Below are 24,836 nucleotides of genomic sequence, written 5' to 3'. Positions count from 1 at the left end.
CTTGCTCCCCAGTATACAGGTATGCGTCGCTTAACGTCCACAATACATTCTGTGAAATTGGACGTTGTGCGAACACCATATTATATACTTTGCCTCTTGCTGCTATCACTAGGAGTGGTTTTGCTGCGCTTGGAAGCCATGATGCACTTTACGGTAATATTTTCAAAAGAAAATTAAACAGAGAGATAACGCTACTACACTCAAGGGATGCGCAATACACGAGATTGGTTATGTCTGCTACGTCACATTCTCTGATCGAGACTACGTACGTATATGCAATCAGATGTTAAGCGGCGCACACCTGTATATCTTTACTCCTTTTACCATAGTACATGAGAACACACTCTCCTCACTGCATTCCATCTGTTACTTCTTTGCCCATTCTCCTAATCTGCCCAACTTCTTCCTGCTACCTGCCCCTCCACCCACCTCTGTATTGTCCACAATCTTGGCCACAAAACTACCAATTCTGTCATCCAGATCATTAGCATTGTAGCACACCCAACACTGACCCCTGCAGAACACCACTACTCACTAGCAGCCAACCAGAAAAGGCCTCCTTTATTCCCGCTCTTGGCCTTATGTGAGACAGTCAATCATCTGTGCACGCTAGTATTTCCTGTAATACCACAGGCTGTTATTTAGCAGCCTCATGTACGGTACCTTGTCAAAGACCTTCTGAAAATCCAAGTAAACAACAAAAACTAACTCTTCTTTATCTGTCCTGCCTGTTGTTTCTTCAAAGAATTCCAGCATATTTGTTGGGCAAGACTCCCCCTTCAGAATACCATGCTGACTTCGACCTATTTTATCTTGCACCTCCAAGTACCCTGAAATCTTATCATTAACTCGGAGTGAAGCCACAAATTTGCTGTTTTATAATAAATGTAAGTTTCCTATTCTAGAAAGTTTTATCTGAAGAGCTATACTTTTTGCTAAACATTTACTTGTGTTCATCTAGCTACATTGCAACATTGGTGATTTCTTTTGGAGCTCCAACAGACTCTCAAATATTTTCCCACAACTAGAAAGGGCATTGATCCCAGAAACAGGGTGCATAAGCAATTTCTGTCTTTTATACGATTGTTAGAATGCTCAGGAGAGGTGGAAAAGTATTATTGCTTTGAAATGCAACACCAGACAACAGCTTTAAATAATAGTCCCGCTGGAACTGTATTTTAGAAGCAGTGTACCAGTATAAACACACTAACATATAGAACATTTTATGTAACTGACTGCGGTTGAATTACTAGACAAACAATTTCTCTCTCCTCCTTTCCCAGTCCTCATCTTGCTGAATAATTTTCAGTTGACAATAGATACCAGTGCTGGGTCTCTGAACAAGGAAATACTCTTCTGCATCTTCATTATCCCTCTTCCGTGTCACCACACAGGTCAGTGTGCGTTCTATTCGTGGAGGCTTTTTTGTAGGTTTCCTTGGATAATTCATAACTCCAAGATCGCTATCCCAGGGTTCTTTGTCAGGCAAACATAGAGGGCAGTTTCCTCCACCACCTGTAACGTTAGGCAGAAATGCTCATCTTACTTTATCTGATATTCACAAAAGCACTATTGTCCTCTGACACAAACTTGTAGGACTGGGGGTGGGAGGGTGGGTCAAAGTCAACCACATTGTCAGGGCTTGGACCAAGCAACAGAAAGCTGCTTCAGAAAGTGTTTAATTCAAACAATTCATGCCATCCTTGCTCCCAGAGTTGTGAAGGTTGTGTGCCAATGCTTCACCCCCACAGATCAACGTGGAAGGATCTGCAAAGATAATTTCTTTACAATTCTCCAACTGTTGCATTTTTGATCTCTGTCTGAATAAAACAAGAACCCACAGGATTTTCCTCTCAGTAAGTGGAGAAAAAGAATATTTGAAATTTCAATCAGAGGACAAAACAAACACTTCTTATGTCTACAATATTTGTGGAGGTGATAAAATATTTATGAAATGCAATAACCTCATCTCCCACAATCCCCAATGCATTGTCAATCTAATAAACTATACATCATTTCTGGATAATTACTGAGAATTCTTACCACACTCTTCAATGTCTGGGGTGGAGGAGATCTTTGAAACAGTGATACCTGGCAGTTTCTTTGAGACCATTTCCTGTTCTTTTATAACCTGAAAAGGGCACATATGCCAATGATAAAGAGACTTAATGCACCCTCAACTTCCCTTTACTGACCAACTTTCTCAGATTTAGGACATTTTCAGCAATTTACAACTATTTTACTACTTCTGAACTTTGGTTGCCATTGTAATGCAGGAAACTACAACCTAGTGGTAACTACATTGCAGCAGTCCATGGCATTACCTATTCACTATTAGTTATTTTCCATCTCTCCCTGCCTACCTCCTTGTACATTTTTAGAAAACAAGTTTCCCTGAGGATTTTAAGCAGCTTAGAGTTTTAAAACTTTGTTTTCACATGAATCACTAACCTGCGCAAATCTGCTGGCCAAAGCTATGAAATGGACAGATTTTCAACTTTTTTGTCCAGAAATAATTTTTTTTTTTAAATTTTTTTAAATTAGTTTTTCAAAACATTTTACAAAATTAAAAACCCCAAATCCCAATGAGGAGCATTAATACAGAGCAAGGTTAAGCATACAATAACAATATGCTACACAGGAAGAGAATTTAACAAAAAAGCACCTAAATTAAAGACAAGTGAGCTTAGTGTCCTCCCCAAACCCCATAACACAAGAAAAAAAAACACAATTCCAGACCAGCCACCACAGAATATAGAGAGTATAAGTCCGGACAGTCAAACTCCCAGACTGTAAATACACTTAGCAACAGAGGATAATAATGCCTACTACCAGAAAAAAAAGGGAGCTGAAAGCAAGGGACTGAAAAGAAAAAAAAAACCCTAGTCAAGAGGAAGGTTATGAAAGTACTCGATAAAAGGCCCCCAGATCTTATGGAACTTTAAATCTGAATTGAGAACTGAATAATGAATTTTTTCGAGGTCCAAGCAGGCCATAATGTCGTTAAGCCATTGCGCATGAGTGGGCGGGGCCACATCTCTCCATCTAAGGAGGATCAAGCGTCTCGCCAGGAGAGAGGCAAAGGATAGTATTCGGCATTTGGTCGGACCCAGACATAAATCTGTCTCGCCCCAAAAACCGAACAGAGCAATTAAGGGGTTAGGTTCTAGGTGCTGATTCAGAATACCCGATAGTGTAGTGAAGACATCTTTCCAGAATTTCTCCAAGCTAGGACAGAGCTAGTACATATGGATGAGAGAGGCCACGCCCCTCTTGCATTTATCACAGAGCGGACTAATGCCAGGGTAGAATCGAGATAGTTTAGATTTAGACATATGGGCTCTATGAACAATCTTAAACTGTAAGAGACAATGGCGAGCACAAAGAGAGGTTGCGTTAACCGATTTGAGAACTGAGTCCCAGCTCTCCTCGGATAAGGAGATATTTAAATCCTGCTCCCAGGCCATTTTAATTTTATCCACAGGGGGAAATAATTTTAATTCAGGGTTGCCACTTTGTAGAGGTAAACTCCAATGTCCGTCAACTGTACAAGTACTGAATCCCACTCTCAGCAATTCATCTACACAACACATCAGACTGAAAAACTATTAACACTTAGCTTAGCCACTTGGATAATTGTATCATTTGCAGTTTTTAGTACCCAAAATAAAGTGGAAGATGGATGCATCATCAACATATCAAGAAGGCAAGTTGTATCAAGAATAGGAAGCTGGGTCTGCTGTGAGATTTGGCAGGTTTTGAAGGTTGCATATGGCATTGGGAGGAATTATTTCAGAATGTGGGAATATTAGAAAGCACAGGCTGATCCAGAAGGAAATATCAGGCCTGATAGAGATAAAAGACAGCTGCAGTTTAGATGAAGAAACTCTGTGAGATTGGGCTGCGTAATGCTGGATGAGAAACTGGTTGAAGGATATGGTGGCAGCATCAACATTTAAATTATGCAGAGATTCTTCAGCTGTATTGAGTTGATATTAACACATGCTTACAAGTGCCTACAGTTGACAACCAGCTGATTATATATAATAGTTCTTCACATGCAGCTTATCTACCACTGTCAAACCAACCATCTTTATCATGTACTCAAAACTTACCCGTTGGTAAGCTCTACAGTAGGTCTGAACAGGGCACTCTGCACAAAGGGGAGCTTTCGGAGTGCAGACAGTCGCTCCCAGCTCCATCATAGCCTGGTTAAAGTCTCCTGGTCTAACCAAATCCACCAAGGTATTAGCCAATATCCTATAATGCAACAATACCAAGATGAACGCATTTCAGATATATATATATATATATAGTGCCTTCTCTACTGTGATACAATCTTTTACGTAGTGGCTAATTTTTCAAATACAGTTAAATATTTTTCCAAACACCTAAAACTTGTACAATCTTAGTTTGAATTACTGGCAGAGGTGTTTTTCCACCAGGTTCCAAACTAAGTGATATAACAGCACTACAGTTGCCGCTGCTGCTTCAGTGCTCAGTGCTCCAGGCACCGTCTGTGCAGAGCCCACTCTCTGTGCAGGATTCCCCTGGCACTGGGGTTCCAAAGATGCACAGGGAGATAAACTGGCTCCTGAAAATTTCTCCTTAATGGAGCTTAGTGGCAAGGAGAATCAAAAGGGAGTTGATGGGCATGTGTGAGATAGAATAAACTGCAGAAATAAAAGGAGGAACACTGAGACTAATACAGGTGCCCCCCCCCCCCCTTTACAAAGGTAGAGCGTTCCTATGAAACCTTTCTTAAGCCGAAATGGCGTAAAGCGAAGAACCATTAACTTATATGGGAAAAATTTTCATAAAAGCGAAAATCCTCTTTGTAATGTGAAAACAGGTTACTAATGTAGGTCTTTTGTAAAAGCGAAGTGGTGTAAAGCGAATATTCATAAAGCGGGGGACACCTGTAGATAATTCCTACAGGAGGCAGCTTGGGCCCAATGGAACAAATACCTTTCTAGAGGACAAGCTTAAGTTGATTTGAAACATACAAAATGCGTAATTGGTTCCGTTAAACTCATGAACCAATTTAGTTTATTCTGACACTTTTCAAGGGAAGTCAGTTGAGAAAATAACTGCAAACAGTTGACCCTAAAGAAATTCTGCAACTGACCTCTAGCAACAACAGCCATTGTGATGAGTTAGGCTCCAGCAGCTTTGGGTTTTTTTCTTCTAATCCCAATTAATATTTTACCCATGATGCAATCAACCAGATGCTTTCTTGATATTAAGGCTGTGACACCCACCTTCTTCCAGAATGCAAGCTTGGATTAAAACTGGAACAGGGATGCATTCTGAATACCCTTTGCAGAACCCAGGCTGAGCAACTACTGACTGGTTTATGCATGGAGAATTGAGAATTACTAAGATTTACCACTGTTATAAATATTTCACTGCTGCATTACCAGAGTCTACCCAAATTTCATGACAATCATAGATAATATGGAAACTCAGCCTTCACCCAAGAACGGGAACACTGGTTGCTTTTAAGTCTTAGAGGAAGTTTTAGGGCAAAAGTTTTAGAGCAAAGTAATTTAAAAAAAAATTTAAATGCATCTCAGGTTTCACAGATGTACAGATGGCACACCAGAGTACCAGATGGAACAAATGACACGGATGGACACGTGCCCTCGCCAGAATCTCCGTTATCCAGGCTCCACACCCATCTTAATACCTGCCGCCATCAATTTTTGATTTAGAGATGCAGCACGGTAACAGGCCCCTCAGCCCCACAAGCACGTGCCACCCAAATACACCCAGGTGACCAATTAACCAAGTAAACTAAACATCTCTGGAACAGGAGCAGCCAAAGTAAACTCACACGGGACAAATGTATAAACTCCCTACAGACAGCAGCGAGAATTAAACCCGGGTCACTGGCGCTGAGAAGCATTACATAGAAACACAGAAAACCTACAGCACAATACAGGCCCTTCAGCCCACAAAGCTGTGCTGAACATATCCCTACCTTAGGACTACCTAGGCTTTACCCATAGCCCTCTATTTTTCTAATGTAGCCATACAGGAGCCTCTTAAAAGACCCTATCATTTCCGCCTCCACCACCGCCGCCGGTACCCCATTCCACGCACTCACTACTCTCTCGTGCTAGCCATTTCAACGCTGGGGAAAAGCCTCTGACTATCCACATGAACAATGCCTCTCATTATCTTGTACACCTCTATCAGGTCACCTCCCATATTCTGTCACTCCAAGGAGAAAAGGCCAAGTTCACTCAACCTATTCTCATAAGGCATGCTCCCCAATCCAGGCAACATCCTTGTAAATCTCCTCTGCACCCTTTCTATGGTTTCCACATCCTTCCTGTAGTAAGGCAACCAGAACTGAGCACTATACTCCAAGTGGGGTCTGACCACGGTCCTATACAGCTGTAACATTACCTCTCGGCTCGCTAACTCAATCCCACGATTGATGAAGGCTAATGCACCGTATGCCCTCTTAACCACAGAGTCAACCTGTGTAGCAGCTTTGAGTGTTCTATGGACTCAAACCCCAAAATCCCTCTGATCCTCCACAATGCCAAGAATCTTATCATTAATGCTATATTCTACCATCATATTTGACCTATCAAAATGAACTACCTCACACTTATCTGGGTTGAGCTCCATCTGCCACTTCTCAGCCCAGTTTTGCATCCTATCAATGTCCCGTTGTAACCCCTGACAGCCCTCCACACTAACCACAATGCCCCAACGTTTGTGTCATCAACAAATTCACCAACCATCCTCATCCGGGTCATTTATAAAATCACAAAGAGTAGGGGGACCCAGAACAGATCCCTGAGGCACACCGCTGGTCACTGGCCTCCAAGCAGAATATGACCTGTTTACAACCACTCTTTGCCTTCTGTGGGCAAGCCAGTTCTGGATCTACAAAGCAATGTCCCCTTGGATACCTTTCTCAATAAGCCTTGCATGGGATACCTTATCAAATGCCTTGCTACAATCCATAAACACTACATCTACTGCTCTACCTTCATCAATGTGTTTAGTCACATCCTCAAGAAATTCAATCAGACTCGTAAGGCACGACCTGCCTTTGACAAATCCATGCTGATTATTCCTAATCATATTATGCTTCTTCAAACGTTCATAAATCCTGCCTCTCAAGATCTTCTCCATCAACTTACCAACCACTGAAGAAAGACTCACTGGCCTATAATTTCCTGGGCTATCCCTACTTCCTTCCTTGAATAAGGAAACAACATCGGCAACCCTCCAATCCTCCGGAACCTCACCCGTCCTCATTGGTGATGTAAAGATCATTGCCAGAGGGTCAGCAATCTGCTCCCTCGCTTCCCACAGTAGCCTGGGGCACATCATGTCCGGTCCTGGTGACTTATCCAACTTGATGCTTTCCAAAAGCTCCAGCACATCCTCTTCCTTAATATCTACATGCTCAAGCTTTTCAGTCCACTGCAAATCATCCCTACAATCGCCAAGATCCTTTTCCATAGTGAATACTGAAGCAAAGTATTCATTAAGTACCTCTGCTATTTCCTCCGGTTCCATACACACTTTTCAACTGTCGCACTTGATTGGTCCTATTCCCTCATGTCTTATCCTCTTGCTTTTCACATATTTGTAGTATGCCTTGGGGTTTTCCTTAATCATGTCTGCCAAGGCCTTCTCATGGCACCTTCTGGCTCTCCTAATTTCATTCTTAAGCTCCTTCCTGCTAGCCTTATAATCTTCTAGATTCCTATCATTACCTAGTTTTTTGAACCTTTTGTAAGCTCTTTTCTCCTTGACTAGATTTACAACAGCCTTTGTGCACCACAGATCAAGTACCCTACCATCCTTTCCATGTCTCATTGGAACGTACCTACACAGAACCCCACTCAAATATCCCCTGAACATTTGCCACATTTCTTCCATATGTTTCCCTGAGAACATATGTTTCCAATTTATACTTCCAAGTTCCTGTCTGATAACCTCATATTTCCCCTTACTCCAATTAAACATTTCCCTAACTTGTTCCTATCCCTCTCCAATGCTATGGTAAAGGAAATAGAATTGTGATCACTATCTCCAGAATGCTCTCCAACTGAGAGATCTGACACCTGACCAGGTTCATTTCCCAATACCAGATCAAGTACAGCCTCTCCTCTTGTAGGGTTATCTACATATTGTGTCAAGAAACCTTCCTGAACACACCTAACAAACTCCACCCCATCTAAACCTCTAAGAAGATGCCAATCAATATTTGGGAAATTAAAATCTCCCACCACAACCACCCTGTTATTATTACACTTCTGCAGAATCCGTCTCCCTATCTGCTTCTCAACATCCCTGTTACTATTGGGTGGTCTATAAAAATCTCAGTACAGTTATTGACCCCTTTCTATTCCTAAGTTCCACCCAGAGACTCCATAGACAACCCCTCCATGACTTCCTCCTTTTCTACAGCCGTGACACTATCTCCGATCAACAGTGCCACGCCCCCACCTCTTTTGTCTGCCTCCCTGTCCTTTCTGAAACATCTAAAGCTTGGCACTTGAAGTAGCCATTCCTGCCCCTGCACCATCCAAGTCTCTGTAATGGCCACAACATCGTAGCTCCAAGTGATGATCCACGCTCTAAGCTCATCTGCTTTATTCATAATACTCCTCACATTAAAATAGACACATCTCAAACCATCAGTCTGAGAGCGTCCCTTCTCTATCACCTGCCTATCCTCCCTCTCGCACTGTCTATGAGCTTTCTCTATTTGTGAGCCAACCTCCTCTTCCCCAATCTCTTCAGTTCGGTTCCCTCCCCCCAGCAATTCTAGTTTAAACTCTCCCCAATAGCCTTAACAAACCTCCCCACCAGGATATTGGTCTCCCTGGAATTCAAGTGCAACCCGTCCTTTTTGTACAGGTCACACCTACTCCAGAAGAGGTCCCTAAGATCCAGAAATCTGAATCCCTGCCCCCTGCTCTAATCCCTCAGCCACACATTTATCCTCCACCTCATTCTATTCCTATACTCACTGTCACATAGCACAGGCAGTAATCCCAAGATTACTACCTTTGAGGTCCTGCTTCTCAACTTTTTTCCTAACTCCCTGTAGTCTGTTGTCAGGATCTCCTCCCTTTTCCTACTTATGCTATTGGTACCAATATGTATCATGACCTCTCACTGTTCTCCCTCCCACTGCAGGATATCTTGGACGCGATCTGAAACATCTGGGAGGCAAACTACCATCCACTGGTCCTGTGTCCTGTGTCCACAGAATCGCCTATATGAGCTCCTAACCATAGAGTCCCCTATCACTGCTGCCATCCTCTTCCTTTCCCTATCCTTTCACAGGGTCAGACTCTGTGACAGAGGTGCGACCACTGTTGCTTCCCCCAGGTAAGCCGTTCCCCACCCCCCCAACAGTACTCAAGCAGGAATACTTATTGTTAAGGACTGTTGACTGTTACCCTGACTGTTACCCACTCCTCTGATCCCGGGGTGACTAACTGCCTATAGCTTCTCTCAATCACCTCCTCACTCTTCCTGACCAGACAAAGGTCATCGAGCTGCATCTCCAGTTCCCTAACGCGGTCTCCAAGGAGCTACAGCTCGATGCACCTGGTGCAGATGTGGTCATCGTGGAGACCAGGCGTCTCCAGGACCTCCCACATCTGACACCAAGCACAGAAAACCAGCCTCACACACATACTTTCTGTCTTTATTTTAAACAGATAACTTACCTGGCCTCGACCCCTTTTCGCCAAAGCCTTCCTATTCTGTCTCTTACTACTCTGTCGCCCGCTCTGTAAATCTGTCATCCTTTTAAACTCTTCCTGCTGTTCTCACTGGCTGACATCCACGCACTTCTGCAGTCATGCCCCGTTCAAACTGCTGAAGAAATAACCGTCACCTTTTAAACTCTGCTCGCTTTTAAACTCTTCCTGCTGTTCTCACTGGCCGACCTCCGCGTGCTTGCGTGGTTGTGCCCCGTTCAAACTGCTGAAGAAATAACCTACCATGCCACGTCAAGATCCATGCTACAGGACTGAAGGACCCAAGAACAGGTTGAACAAAAAAGCTACAGCACAAAGTTTAGCAGTGAGTTCTATAAACAGATAATGAACACCGATGGAGGCACCAGTGATATAGATTCCAATACCTGTCTGTTGAAAATTCAAGGCCGAGTCCAAGACATCATTATTCCTTTATTTCACTGTGTGATCTACTTCTAGATTTTCAGTAACAGATCAACAAACATTATAGCTTGCCTCTCAAAAGATCCTTTTAATGCCAGCAATGGAGTAAATATGATCCACGCTGAAACAACTTATTCATCATGCTAACTGTCCCGGTCAGTTTTCTGATGGGCATGATTTTACCCCAAAATGATCGCTACTGCAATTTAGCACAAGTAAAATAACTTTTACGCATAATCTGTGCATAACTAAATGTATGTAAATAAATCCAATTTTTAAGACTTTGGCCCTTTAACCCCCTTAGTATGCTACGTGAATAGCTGAAAGAAAAGTGCACTTCTTACCAAAGGGATTCAATCACTGACGGGCTGGTGCAGTCTGCCCCAACTGCTCTCATACGGCACAGAACTCGTGTTACATTCCCATCAACCACACCAGTTACCTATAAGGAGCAAAGAGCTAGTCATGGTTAAAACAATTATATTTCAATCTATTAAAAGAATACATAATATATAACCATTTGGAATCATTAACACTGGGTTTTCTATTCTTTAAAATGCGACTTCAAAATATAAAGTTTCTTCTCAAGCATTTTCAAGGTCTTCTTGTGCACATTGTTCTTATATTTAGATAACCTTAAACTTTCGCCCAGTTGAGAAGAACTTAAAAAAAATTCTGGACAATTATTCTCTTGGCCTTACCTTTGAAAAAAAAATCATTAGAAGCATAGCAAATAAGCACCTATGAAACAACAATTATTCCAACTAAAATGTTACCCTCATTTCTTTTCTTTCCTCTACCGTCTCTAGTTTCATACTCAACTTTAATTTTGAGGCCCTTAGGGGAAATAAAACAACTAAACAGTTTAATGGTTATTGTCTTCTCATACTGTGTGAATCAACACAACGTTCTACAATGCTTTACATAATCAACACACTGTGCCCAGATTACAACAGGGTTCCAATCCTGAGAACCATTCAAAAACCGAACTCTCTGTAAATTGGAAATGAACAAACGCTGGCTATGGGGGGTGGGGGGGAAATCATGAAACAATTGTGACAGGAGAGCAACCAGGCTTGGAAAGAGCAGCTGGCAGCCACTGACACAATGAGTGAGCAAGCAAATCTACTCAACGCACTCAGCTCTACTCAGCTCGAACCGGCCCCTGACTGCCATGGCTCAGTGGATGGCTCACATACATACCCCATTCTCACTCAGCAAAAAATGTCAGTAGCCTCACAGCAGCAAGCAAGTACATCTTTCCAGTCCCCCAAACGTATGTTCTGTTTTTCCATAAATAGGATGTTTGGTGCTTTGGGAGGGCTAGTTATTGAAAATGGGATTGGTTACTTCTAATGAGTTCATGGCAAAATATTGCTCCATCTCAGAATTCGGAATATGCCAAGTATCCCCACAGGAAAATGAACCTCAGGGTTGTGTACAGATATGAAAGTTGATACTAAATTTAATTTAATCTTTAAATTAAAATACAACAAACTAAACAATTAACAAGGAGATGCACATTTTAAGAATACACTGTAATAAACATTGGAGTCTAGCAACACATTTAGCTTCCTTACCTGCCCAAATGCGATTGAGGCAATAGCAGCAGCTGTGTATCTCCCAACACCAGGCAGCAGCTTTTGCAGCTCTTCTGCACTCTTTGGCATGTCACCTTTGAACTCTGACAAAACCTATGAGGAAGGGATGGCACTTAAAGGCTCCATTGCTCTGAGAAAAATACACAAAAATGCTTTTTTCCTCTAGCAAACAAGTACCAAGGATTGCTACAAAAAATAGGTTAGATAACATTTAGATATTCCTACAATTGCCTGTACTAAAGTGGTCCAGTCAGTGCTGCTCCAAATGGAGAAGAGCAGTTCTAATTTTCACCACTTCCTGGCAATGACATGCCTTGTTTTTACAACCAGATGACTATTGATCTGAAGCGCACTGCAAAGAGAATTATTGACAAACTTCCTACATCCGAACTCTGCTGTACATGCGACTGCAAAATGCCTTATTTTTTAATACATTTATAACATCCATTTGTGGTCAATCACCACTCTTTACTAAAAATAAAGCACAGATGAAAAGTTATCAACAGTGCTATAGCACAGCAATAATACAAGGTTACCTTTTGTGCTCCTTCATGCAGTCTTCTTCCGCGGGAGTAATATCCAAGACCAGACCACATTTCATTAACTTCCTACAAGACAATTTAAGGGGACAATTTACTATAATGCACTGATAATACTGATAAAAACTGCTCTATACTGTTTATACTGGTAAAAACTGTTTTATACTGGTATAAACCTGTTAATAGTGGTAACAACTGGTAAAAAAAACCTGGTTAATATACTGGTTTATACTGGTTTGTAGCGGTAAAAAAGTAAAAACTGGTTTATACTGTTAAAAACTGGTACAGACTGGTTTACACTGGTAAAAACTGGTTTATGCTGGTTTATACTGGTAAAAACCGCTGTATACTGGTAAAAACTGGTATAAACTGGTTTATACTGGTAAAAACTGGTTTATACTGGTTTGTACTGGTTTGTTCTGGTTTAAACAACACACACAAAATGCTGGTGGAACACAGCAGGCCAGGCAGCATCTATAGGGAGAAGCACTGTCGACGTTTCGGGCCGAGACCCTTCGTCAGGACTAACTGAAAGAAAAGATTCTAAGAGATTTGAAATTAGGAGGGGGAGGGGGAAATGAGAAATGCTAAGAGAAATGATAAACCGCTCTTAACCAGTATAAACCGGTTCTGACAGGTTTTAACCAGTATAAACTGGTTTTGACAGGTTTTAACCAGTATAAACTAGTTTTTACCAGTATAAACTGGTTTTAACCAGTATAAACCGGTTTTGACTGGTTTTAACCAGTATAAACCGGTTTTAACTGGTTTTAAAGTTTTAAACAGTTTTTACCAGCATAAACCAGTATAACAACACACACAAAATACTGGTAGAACACAGCAGGCCAGGCAGCATCGATAGGGAGAAGCACTGTCGACGTTTCGGGCCGAGACCCTTTGTCAGGACTAACTGAAAGGAAAGATTCTAAGAGATTTGAAATTAGGAGGGGAGGGGAAAATGAGAAATGATAAGAAAAGACCGGAGGGGATGGATTTATACAGGTAAAAGCTGGTTTAAACCGCTTTTAACCAGTATAAACTGGTTCTGACAGGTTTTAACCAGTATAAACTGGTTTTAACTGGTTTTAAACCATTTGAACCAGTTTTTACTGGTATAAACCAGCATAAACCAGTTTTTACTAGCATAAACCAGTATAACAACACACACAAAATGCTGGTAGAACACAGCAGGCCAGGCAGCATGATAGTTTCCGACCGAGACCCTTCGTCAGGACCAGGTTTATACTGTTAAAAACTGGTTTATACTGGTTTGCACTGGTAAAAACTGGTACAAACTGGCTTATACTGGTAAAAGCCGGTGTACACTAGTAAAAACTGGTATAAACTGGTTTATCCTGCTTTGTACTGTTTTATACTGGTTAAAAACTGTTTTAAACAACACACACAAAATGCTGGTGGAACACAGCAGGCCAGGCAGCATCTATAGGGAGAAGCGCTGTCGACGTTTCGGGCCGAGACCCTTCGTCAGGACTAACTGAAAGGAAAGATTCTAAGAGATTTGAAAGTAGGAGGGGGAGGGGGAAATGAGAAATGATAGGAGAAGACCCAAGGGGGTGGGTTTATACTGGTAAAAACTGGTTTATCCTGCTTTATACTGGTTTGTACTGTTTTATACTGGTAAAAACTGTTTTAAACAACACACACAAAATGAGAAATGATAGAAGACCCGAGGGGGTGGGTTTATACTGGTAAAAACTGGTGTATACTGTTTTATACTGTTAAAAACTTGCAAAAAATGGTTTATACTGGTAAAACTGGTTTATACTGGTAAAAACTCTACAAACTGGTTTATACTGGTAAAAACTGGTTTATACTGTTAAAAACTGGTACAGACTGGTTTATACTGGTAAAAACTGGTTTATGCTGGTTTATACTGGTAAAAACCGCCGTATACTGGTAAAAACTGGTATAAACTGGTTTATACTGGTAAAAACTGGTTTAACCTGGTTTGTACTGGTTTGTTCTGTTTTATACTGGTAAAAACTGGTTTAAACAACACACACAAAATGCTGGTGGAACACAGCAGGCCAGGCAGCATCTATAAGGAGAAGCACTGTCGACGTTTCGGGCCGAGACCCTTCGTCAGGACTAACTGAAAGGAAAGATTCCAAGAGATTTGAAATTAGGAGGGGGAGGGGGAAATGAGAAATGATGAGAAGACCGGAGGGGATGGATTTATACAGGTAAAAGTTGGCTTAAACCACTTTTAACCAGTATAAACCGGTTCTGACAGATTTTAACCAGTAAAAACCGGTTTTAACCAGTATTAACTAGTTTTAGTTTTCAGCAGTTTTAACCAGTTTTTACTGGTATAAACCAGCATAAACCAGTATAACAACACACACAAAATGCTGGTAGAACACAGCAGGCCAGGAAGCATCGATAGGGAGAAGCGCTGTCGACGTTTCGGGCCGAGACCCTTCGTCAGGACCAGGTTTATACTTAAAAACTGGTTTATACTGGTTTGCACTGGTAAAAACTGGTACAAACTGGTTTATACTGGTAAAAACTAGTTTATACTGGTAAAAGCCGGTGTATACTGGTAAAAACTGGTATAAACTGGTTTATCCTGCTTTGTACTGTTTTATACTGGTTAAAACTGTTTTAAACAACACACACAAAATGCTGGTGGAACACAGCAGGCCAGGCAGCATCTATAAGAAGAAGCACCGTCGATGTTTTGGACCGACACCCTTCGTCAGGACTAACTGAAAGGAAAGATTCTGAGAGATTTGAAAGTGCTGGGGGGAGGGGGAAATGAGAAATGGTAGGAGAAGACCGGAGGGGATGAGTTTATACTGGTAAAAACTGGTTTATACTGGTACAAACTGATAAAAGAAACTGGTTCATACTGGTAAAAACTGGTTTATACAGTTAAAAACTGGTTTATACAGTTAAAAACTGGTTTATACTGGTAAAAACTGGTTTAACCTGGTTTGTACTGGTTTGTTTTGTTTTATACTGGTAAAAACTGGTTTAAACAATACACAAAAAATGCTGGTGGAACACAGAATGCCAGGCAGCATCTATAGGGAGAAGCACTGTCGACGATTCGGGCCGAGACCCTTCGTCATGAATAACTGAAAGGAAAGATTCTGAGAGATTTGAAAGTGGTGGGGGGAGGGGGAAATGAGAAATGGTAGGAGAAGACCGGAGGGGATGAGTTTATACTGGTACAAACTGGTTTATACGGGTTTATACTTATTTATCCTGGTTTATTATAAAGCCTTTGCATCACATCCCTATGCTTATATTCTAGACCTCTTGAAATGAATACCAACATTGCATTTGCCTTCCTCACCATTAACCCAAATTCAAGTTAACCTTCAGGGTGTTCTGCACAAAGTCTCCCAAGTCCCCTTGCATTTCAGATTTTTGGATTTTCTCCCCATTTAGAACATAGTCTGCACATTTATATCTTCTACCAAAGTACATGACCATGCATTTACCAACATTGTATTTTATTTGCCACTTCCGTGTCCATTCTCCTAATCTGTCTAAGTCCTTCTGTAGCCCTGTTTCCTCAACACTACCATCTCAACTATCTTTGTATCATCTGCAAACTTGGCAACAAAGCCATCTATTCCATTATCTAAATCATTGATATACAGCATAAAGAGAAGCGGTCCCAACACTGAACACTATGGAACACTGGCAGCCAACCAGAAAAGGATCCCCTTATTCCCACTCAATGCCTCCTACCAATCAGCCAATGCTCTAACAATGCTAATAACTTTCCTGGAATATCTTGGTCTTTTAACTTGGTAAGCAGCCTCCAATGTGTCACCTTGACAAAGGCCTTCTAAAAATCCAAATATACAACATCCACTGCATCCGCTTTATATATCCAACACAGTGGATTGAAGTTTATTGAACTATCAGTTAATTGGGGCAGCTGCTTATTTGGAACAACTTGTACAGAACAAAAACTAATCGAGAAAATAGCTGGGATTCCTTTCATTTTATTTGGGACACTATGCTGCTTAATTGGGACAGGAGACTGTTGCTGAACAGTTTCTAATTGGCATTAGTTGTGTGGCTGTTAGACACTATATCATGTTTAGAGCAAACAGTTTTTAAATAATGTCAGTTGTATGTGTTTAGAGTTCAAAAAGCAATGATTTTTCTCACTGATAGTTGGCAAGAAATAAGCAATAAAACAATTCAGTGCTGTTTTGCTCTCTGCGGTTTCAAGCATTCAGAAACAACGGAGTGAAAATGAAATGATTTCACTACTTCATGTTAGGAACTACGAAGAATTTGACAATCATCTTGAACGTTACAATGAAAATGAAGATTTGGAGGACACAATCGTGAAAAGTATTGTATGAAGGCAGTTCATTATCCACACAAGATGTCTGCACTGATTTTGTTCATTTACAGTCAATCAAAAGAACAGGTCACTTTAAATACGATGAATTCCTCCATTGATCCCAAGGTAGGTGGCATCCGTTAGTTTTGTGAGACCATGGATCTGCGCCTGGAAAGTCTTGCTTTAGTCTGTGTTGGTAGAGCAGCAGCTGTTGTGGCTGTAGAGGCCCACACAGGAGTGAGTCTCAGCTACAGCAACTGCACTTGAAGGCGCTGTCCTCCAGTGTTGTCTTGGTGCTGTTTTTTCAGCGAGTGCGCTTTTCTTCAGCAGCAAGCCACAGCTTCTCTTCTCCTCTTTTTAGATCTCTGCATAGTTCCAGCCTCCAACGAGAGCAATCACTTGCAATGTCCTCCCACCTCTCAACATTCATGTTCAGTGACTTCATGTCTCTCTTGCAGGCATCTTTGAAACGAAGATGGGGCCGCCCTTGTGCTCTCTTGCCTGAGGCCAGTTCCCTGTACAGCTGGTCTTTCGGGATCCTCCCATCTGACATGTGGTGTACGTGGCCCAGCCAATGGAGACGGCGTTGTTGGAGCAGGGTGAAGAGGCTGGGTATCTGGGCGTGGGCCAGGACCTCATTGTTGGTGACTTGGTCAATCCACTTGATGTCCAGGATGCGTCTCAGGCTGCGAAGGTGGAAGGCGTTGAGACGCTGCTCTTGTCTGGAGGAGAGGCTCCACGTCTTGCTGCCGTAAAGCAGTGTGCTGAGAACGCAGGCCCTGTAGACTGCAACCTTGGTGTGCGTTGTCAGCTTTCTGTTCTCCCAGAATCTCTTTATCAGCTTGGTGAATGTTGAGGCTGCTCGTCTGATCTGTCCGTTGATCTCGGGGTCTAGGGAGAGACTGTCCGTGACGGTGGAGCCTAGGTATGTAAACTCGTGAACTACCTCCAGCTCATAGTCGTTGATGGTAATGGCAAGGGGTGCTCAACACCTTGGCCCAACACATTGGTCTTCTTCAGGCTGATGGTCAAGCTGAAGTCCTGGCAGGCTCTTGTCCATGAGGCGTTGCAGTTGCTCTTCAGAGTGTGTTGCCAGTGCCACATTGTCTGTAAACAATATGTCCCTGATGAGTACTTCACAAACCTTGATTTTCGCCCTGTTAGTCTGACCTCACTGGTTGGGAAAATGTTGGAGTAAATTGTTAAGCATGAGGTCTCAGGGTACTTGGAGGCACATGAAAAAATAGGCTGTAGTCAGCATGATTTCCTCAAAGGAAAATCTTGCCTCACAAATCTCTTGGAATTCTTTGAAGAAATAACAAGTAGGAAAGACAAAGGAGAACTGTTAGATGTTGTGTACTTAAGATTTTCCAAAGGTCTTTGACAAGGTGCCACACATGAGGCTGCTTAACAAATTACAAGGCCATGGTATTACAGGAAAGATTCTAGCATGGATAAAGCAGTAGCTGATTGGCAGGAAGCAGAGTGGGAATAAAGGGAACTTTTACTGGTTAGCTTCTGGTGACTAGTGGTGTTTCACAGGGTCTGTGTTGGGACCAATTCTTTTTACGTTACATGTCAATGATTTGTTTGCTGAAATTGATGGCTTTGTTGCAAAGTTTCCAGACGATACAAAGATAGTTGCTTTTGAGGAAATAAGGCTACAGAAGGGCTTAGACAGATTAGAGATATGGGCAAAGAAGTGGCACATGGAATAGTGTTGGAATATGTATGGTCCACTTTGGTAGAAGAAATGAAAGGCTTGACTATTTTCTAAATGGAGAGAAAATACAAAAAACAGTGGCACAAAGAGACAGGATTCCTTGTGCAGGATTCCCTGAAATTAATTTGCAGTTTGAGTCTGTGGTGAGAAAGGCAAATGCAACATTAGCATTCATTTCAAGAGGACTAGAATATAAAAGCAAGGATGTAATATTGAGACTTTATAAAACACTGGTAATACCTCACGAAGAGTATTGCCCCTCATCTTAGAAAAGATGTGCTGAAACTGGAGAGTGTTCAAAGGAAGTTCCCAAAAATTATTCCAGGACTGGATTGCTTGTCACATGAAGAGCAGTTGAAGGCTCTGGGCCTGTATTCACTGGAATTCAGAAGAATGAGGGGTGACCTCATTGAAGCCTATCAAATGGTGAAAAGCCTTGAAAGAGTGGATGTGGAGAGGATATTTCCGCTGGTAATAGAGTCTAAGACCAAAGGACACAACCTCAGAATAGAGGGACATCCTTTTAGAATGGAGACGAGGAGGAATTTCTCCAGTCAGAGAGTGGTGAATCTGTGGAATTCTTTGCCACGGGCAGCTGCAGAGGCCAAGTCTTTATGTATATTTAAGGCAGAAGTTGGTAGATTCTTGATTGGTCAGGACATGAAAGGATATGGGGGGGGGGGGGGCGGTGGAGAAGGCAGCAGATTGGGGCTGAGAGGAAAAATGGATCTGCCATGATGAAATGGCAGAGCAGATTCAATGGGTCAAATAGCCTAACTCTGCTCCTATACCTTATGGTCTTTGGGCATTGCACTTCTGACAGATGACGCCGGGGCCCTCTGTAAGAAGTAATACTACACAAGCACCGAATGCTCATTCTTCGTGGAAACCTGAAAAGCAAATTGCTTTGGGACACAGTCTTCTCCCCTTGGACTTTGGGTGGCATCGCTAATGCACAGGAGTGAGCAGCATACTCGAGAGAGCAAAACTCATTGGCAATTGCCTTGAATAAACCGTAAGTTTGTAACCCTGACTTCCATGGAGCAAACAGTATAGGCACACGTGTGAACCTGCTTTTAATATTTCAGTGAGGATTAAAAATTCAGTTTGGCTGCTGTCCCTTTGAATGGCATTAATTTAGGGAAGCAGTTATGAGAGAGTAAGAGGAAAACTTAAGACTGGAGGGGTTGAAACATCCCAGAGATGAATTTTGTGGCAATACTTAGGGTATGTTTTATACCAGAAAAATATTTACAGAATTAACAAAAATCCTGCAGGAAGATCAGGGACAAATTTCTAGCCATGGTGCCAAAAGGTTCAGAAACAAGGGCATAAGTGTTTTGCTCTGCATTAAGCCTATTTTCAGACATACAGCACATTTCCCCCCCACCCACCTTATCCTTTCCATATTTATTTCCCAACTAAACACCAAGTTACATAATAAATTTCCAATTATTTTAAATGCTAAAAGGTTTCCTGGCTTGATGGATGTATGGCTGTACAGAAAGAACCAGTTAATTAATAGGGTTGATTGTCCAGATACACAATCTGTTGACAAATGGCTACCAAGCAGACCCATGCATTAGCCTTAATTAAATTACCTTTTAATGAAGCATACCAAGTCAACCAGTCACTACAGGTGGCTATTAGCTGACTGTGGTGCATATTAAACCAAAGTAAGCTAATAGCCACCTGTAGCTCACTGTTCATTACTCACAGAAGGAAAAAGACTATGAACGACCATAAATGAATAAACATTCTTCATGAAGACATCAGATGTGATAGGTATTAATGATCTGAGGTGACTTGGTTGCAAACAAAAAATCCTCTACCTAATTCCAGACAACAAATGGATCCATTGTCCAGCTTGGGCAAGCTATGCCAAATTACTTTCTAAAGAAGCTTTAATTTTATAGGAAACAGGAGCCTCAGGAACTGGCCTTTCATGTTAAGCAAAAGTAAACAAGGAAGCTTATGTAACTGATGTAATAATGCAATGCAATTCATTGTGTCAAACACTTAGTTACGTATTGTACAAAGAATCTATAAAATGCAGTATAGTACTGAAATTCTACATTCCTTTTCGAACACCCACCAAGAATACTCCTATAAAAGGCACACCCCATGCTCAGCAGTCAGACACCGTCACAGGAAACCTCAGTAACACCCAAGGCTGAGTCTGTATGAGAGGGGGGAGTGGGGCAGGAGGGAGGGGGGCATTATTTCAGCTGGCTGCAAATCACTGCTATATGTGAATTCGGGTGTGCAGTGGGTGTGGTAGAATGGAGGCACAATCTTGCGAGTTTACGTTACTGAAATGTTGGGATTACTGTTGCAGATCGTGGGGGTGAAGATAATGAGGAATCCAGAAGGCTAGATAGTAAATAATAAGGATGACCTTAGTTAGTCTAACTCAGAGTAACATTATCAAATTTTATGCATCCCTTCAAGTGTCCAGTGATAAGACTAATTTTTCTGGCCTCTCTCTGTATGAGAAGTGATATTATGTGAGGCTTATCTAGCAAGAAAATTGCACATATAAATGTTCCATTCAATTTCTGGAGTGAGGGAAGACTCCGAAACAGTTGTGGCATTTCATTACAGGAAAAGTCCAGGCTTCATTGCATTTAAGTGGTACACAAACAACATCCACCTACATTAGCGAAGCTCACCAAATTAAAGAAGCATTTTAAACAAGTCAAATTGCAGCATATGGTCAATAAAACAGTATAATGAAAAAAAACAAAAACATTGAAGATTTTCAGAGGTTTCGTGGAAATTAGTACAAAGTGTTGACTCACATGTCTTTTACCTCAAGAGTGGCTTTAGCAAGGTCCTGCAGGTTTGACCACCTCTGGAATTGAAAACAGTGGCAGGATATAAATAGAAACATAGAAAACATACAGCACAATAAAGGCCCTTTGGCCCACAAAGCTGTGCCAAACATGGCCCTACCTTAGAACTACCAATGCTTTACCCATAGCCCTCTATTTTTCTAAGCTCCATGTACCTATCCAGGAGTCTCCTAAAATACCCTATTGTATCCGCCTCCACCACCAACGCCAGCACCCATTCCACATACTCACCACTCTGCATAAAAAACTTACCCCTGACAACTCCTCTGTACCTACTTCCAAGCACCTTAAAACTATGCCCTCTCATGCTAGCCAATTCAGCCCTGGGGAAAAGCCTCTAACTATACACACGATCAATGACTCTCATTATCTTACACACCTCTATCAAGTCACCTCTCATCCTCCTTCACTCCAAGGAGAAAAGGCTGAGTTCACTTAACCTATTCTCATAAGGCATGCTCCCCAATCCAGGCAACATCCTTGTAAATCTCCTCTGCACCCTTTCTATGGCTTCCAAATCCTTCCTATAGTGAGGCAACCAGAACTGAGCACAGTACTCCAAGTGGGGTCTGACCAGGGTCCTATATAGCTGCAACATTACCTCTCAGCTCTTAAACTCAATCCCACGATTGATGAAGGCCAATGCACCTTCATAGTGCCTTCTTAACCACAGAGTCAACCTGCATAGCAGCTTTGAGTGTCCTATGGACTCGGACCCCAAGATCCCTCTGATCCTCCACACTGCCAAGAGTCTTATCATTAATACTATATTCTGCCATCTTCTGCCATCATATTTGACCTACAATCATATTTGAATGTACCATCACTACACTATTTTCAGAATGAAGCCAATTAAAAGAGCTTTTTTTAACCTGCATCCATTTGTTATAGTAGTTAATCACAGTGGCAACTTGTGTTTGCTGCAACATTATCTCTGATACCCAAACTGTGAAGAAGCACAAGGTAAAGAGTAATATAAAATACATCTTTATTTAAAGGAAAAAGGGTCTGTCAGATAACGAAAATAACACGCTTTATCTAATTTGCCTTCTAATATCCTGGTACTTCCATCAAACAACCATAAGATGAACTAAAAACAGCAATCAGTTAATTGGAACCTGGTGATGACAAGAGGAAAACCCACTGGCGCCTATGATTTCATATGATCTCAGTTACCGTTATTAAAAGAGGTGCTGACAGTATGCCTTTCCTTTTCCATGGAAGAGAAAAATCAAAAGTAATTAAGAAATTACAACATTTTTTTTGGCAACCGAAATAGCTCTGGCAGTGCCTTCGAAAAGAGGCTGAGGAAGGGTAACATAAGCAAAGGGAGAAAATGCATAACGAACTACAAAGTAAACATTTCAGTATTTATGGTGGAAGATTTGCAGGAGTGGAAACCAGAAAGGGGACTTGCTGCTGGTTAAAATAAGAATTAATTGTTAAATTCAATGGACAAGGAATAATAACTAACCAAACCTCTCTTACCTTTATAGGCAAAGAACAAGGCAAAATTATAAAGATAACAAGGAGGGGAGCCATAAAAAATTAGTTGCCTCAGCATCTGACTATGAGTTTGTTTAGACATAGTAATATTACCTTGCATCAAGATAGGAGTGTGGAATTAGTTTCATGAAAAGATTTGATCAACATTCACTTGAGTATGATCAGAAGACAGATAAACCACTCTCTCTTGATCCTGTTAGAGAATGAATCGCCAAAGGTCACCAGCCTGTCTTCCTGATCAAGGAAAGGTGATTTAAAAACAAAGAACATGTGCAAAGGGAAGGTCTAAAAACATTAATAGACTTCTCAATACCTGCATAGGCCCTTTTGTTCAAATTGGATTCTGTCATAGCCTAGGAGGAAAATAATACATTAATCAAATTAAACACTTATGGAATCACAAATCTTTACTATCTTCAAACAATTTAAGTATAGTGGAGAGGGTAAGGAGAGAGAATTTGGATTTTTTGATCTTACCACTGTCCTCCATGGTAACTCCCTTTTGCTTTTGTCATACCAGGACAGTAGTTTTTCCCTGATGGAGTAAATCTCACCAGGATCCTTAAAAGAATGATAATCATTTTCCTTTGGAAACTCTGCAAAAATAAGAGCAACAACAAAGCAAATTAGCGAGTAGACAATGTTGAAACCTACAAATACCAACATTACATGCCATGAATAAACATAATTTTATAGTCAGGAGATATTCGGAGTGAGATACATGTTCAAACATAGGGAGACTGCTTATAATTCCATCCACACTTCTGCAAGGCAATTCCACAACTGCCTTCCCACCACCTCCCCCAGTGAGGAGAAATATGTAACAAGTCGACAGAGTACATTAATATCCAATGTAAAGCTAATGACTCTCAAACAAGCAAGTCTTGACCAGTTTATCAAGCAGCTTAAGGTTGGATTTCTTTAACAAGCTACGAGGGGGGACGGATAAGTTCATGGCCCAAGGTAGGAGATGAGTTATACAGTTCTCGTTACATGCACGTGCAGTTCAACTCTTTGAGTGATTACGCAGAAAGTTTGAAGTTAATAACTCATCAGTTAAAAACTCATCAGGGCTGATTGATAAGTTTGTGGCCAAAAGTAGAAGGAGATGAGTTATTAACTTCAAACTTACTGCATAATCACACAAGGAGTTGAACTGCACGTGCATGTAACAAGAGCTGTATAACTCATCTCCTTATACCTTAGGCCACAAACTTATCAATCACCCCTGCTGTGGACACTTTCTGGAGGTCCAAGATCCATTTGCTGCACGACCGCTGGACTAAGTGTGTAAATGTAGGAGGAGACTATGTTGAAAAATAAATGTGCTACATTTTCTAAAATTGACTCCTTCCACCTTAGACCACAAACTTATCATCTCTCATATTAACTTTAATGACTAGTAAACATGGGCCATATTTTAAGTGGTATTCTACATAATTCTCCACCCAAGTTCGACATTATGCACCTCCAAATCTTGTTTTACAAATGCAATCGTCAAAATGGGAACTTTTTGTCCACTCTGGACAAGATACTCTGTAAAGGCTTTAAAGGTGTAAAAGAAATTTGTCAAAATGATTCCAGGGATGATAAACTTTATCATGTTGATAGACTCAAGGAGCTGCAAGATTAAGGAAATGTGTCTTTGAAGAATGAGACCTAATGATCCAAACAAAACTTTTGGTTTACAGAGCAGTCATCCTTCCTACATTACTGTATGGAGCTGAACCACAGACCACCTATAACAGGCACCTCTGAGAGGTGCCTGTTTTATTATTATTATTACCTCCTGTAATAATATCACCAAAGATCCTTACAACAATAAATGGATATAGGTTAAAAAAAACATCTTCTCATTGGTTCATTCTGAAAATACCATAGTTACAAATATCACTTCAATACAGTTGGAAACAGCTATGTTAAAAACAAAGTTGATTCACAAGACCTGCCAATGAATCTAACCTAGTTGTCTTTATGCACATGAAAAGATTAAAGATAAAGGCTACCTTATTTGTCAGAAGCACATCAAAATATTGAAATATAAAATGACATGGTCTTTGGTGTCAAACTAAATCAGTGAGGATTGTGCTGGGCAGCCCACAATTAT

At 41.2% G+C, this 24,836-nt stretch overlaps 1 protein-coding gene across 2 annotated transcripts in view; it reads right to left on the bottom strand.

The window, feature by feature from the left end:
• The window catches only part of mutyh (mutY DNA glycosylase), a 45,754-nt gene that overhangs the window by 9,479 nt on the left and 11,439 nt on the right, over positions 1-24,836 (bottom strand). The window contains exons 3-12 of one of the 2 annotated variants that reach the window (XM_073062947.1): positions 23,207-23,325; positions 23,043-23,082; positions 22,096-22,169; positions 21,181-21,222; positions 12,310-12,381; positions 11,753-11,866; positions 10,517-10,614; positions 4,116-4,260; positions 2,044-2,131; positions 1,324-1,515 (exon numbers count right to left, since the gene is read on the bottom strand). In XM_073062947.1, the coding sequence (XP_072919048.1) occupies positions 1,324-1,515; positions 2,044-2,131; positions 4,116-4,260; positions 10,517-10,614; positions 11,753-11,866; positions 12,310-12,381; positions 21,181-21,222; positions 22,096-22,169; positions 23,043-23,082; positions 23,207-23,325 (984 nt within the window). Of the gene's footprint in view, positions 1-1,323; positions 1,516-2,043; positions 2,132-4,115; positions 4,261-10,516; positions 10,615-11,752; positions 11,867-12,309; positions 12,382-21,180; positions 21,223-22,095; positions 22,170-22,822; positions 22,882-23,042; positions 23,083-23,206; positions 23,326-24,836 lie in introns of those variants that run through there. The other variant, XM_073062948.1, reaches the window with a different exon arrangement.

Source organism: Hemitrygon akajei, chromosome 12 (genome assembly GCF_048418815.1).
Source record: "Hemitrygon akajei chromosome 12, sHemAka1.3, whole genome shotgun sequence".
NCBI lineage: Eukaryota > Metazoa > Chordata > Chondrichthyes > Myliobatiformes > Dasyatidae > Hemitrygon > Hemitrygon akajei.
The sequence above is the reverse complement of the archived record's forward strand: the minus strand, read 5'-3'. Positions and strand labels throughout refer to the sequence as shown.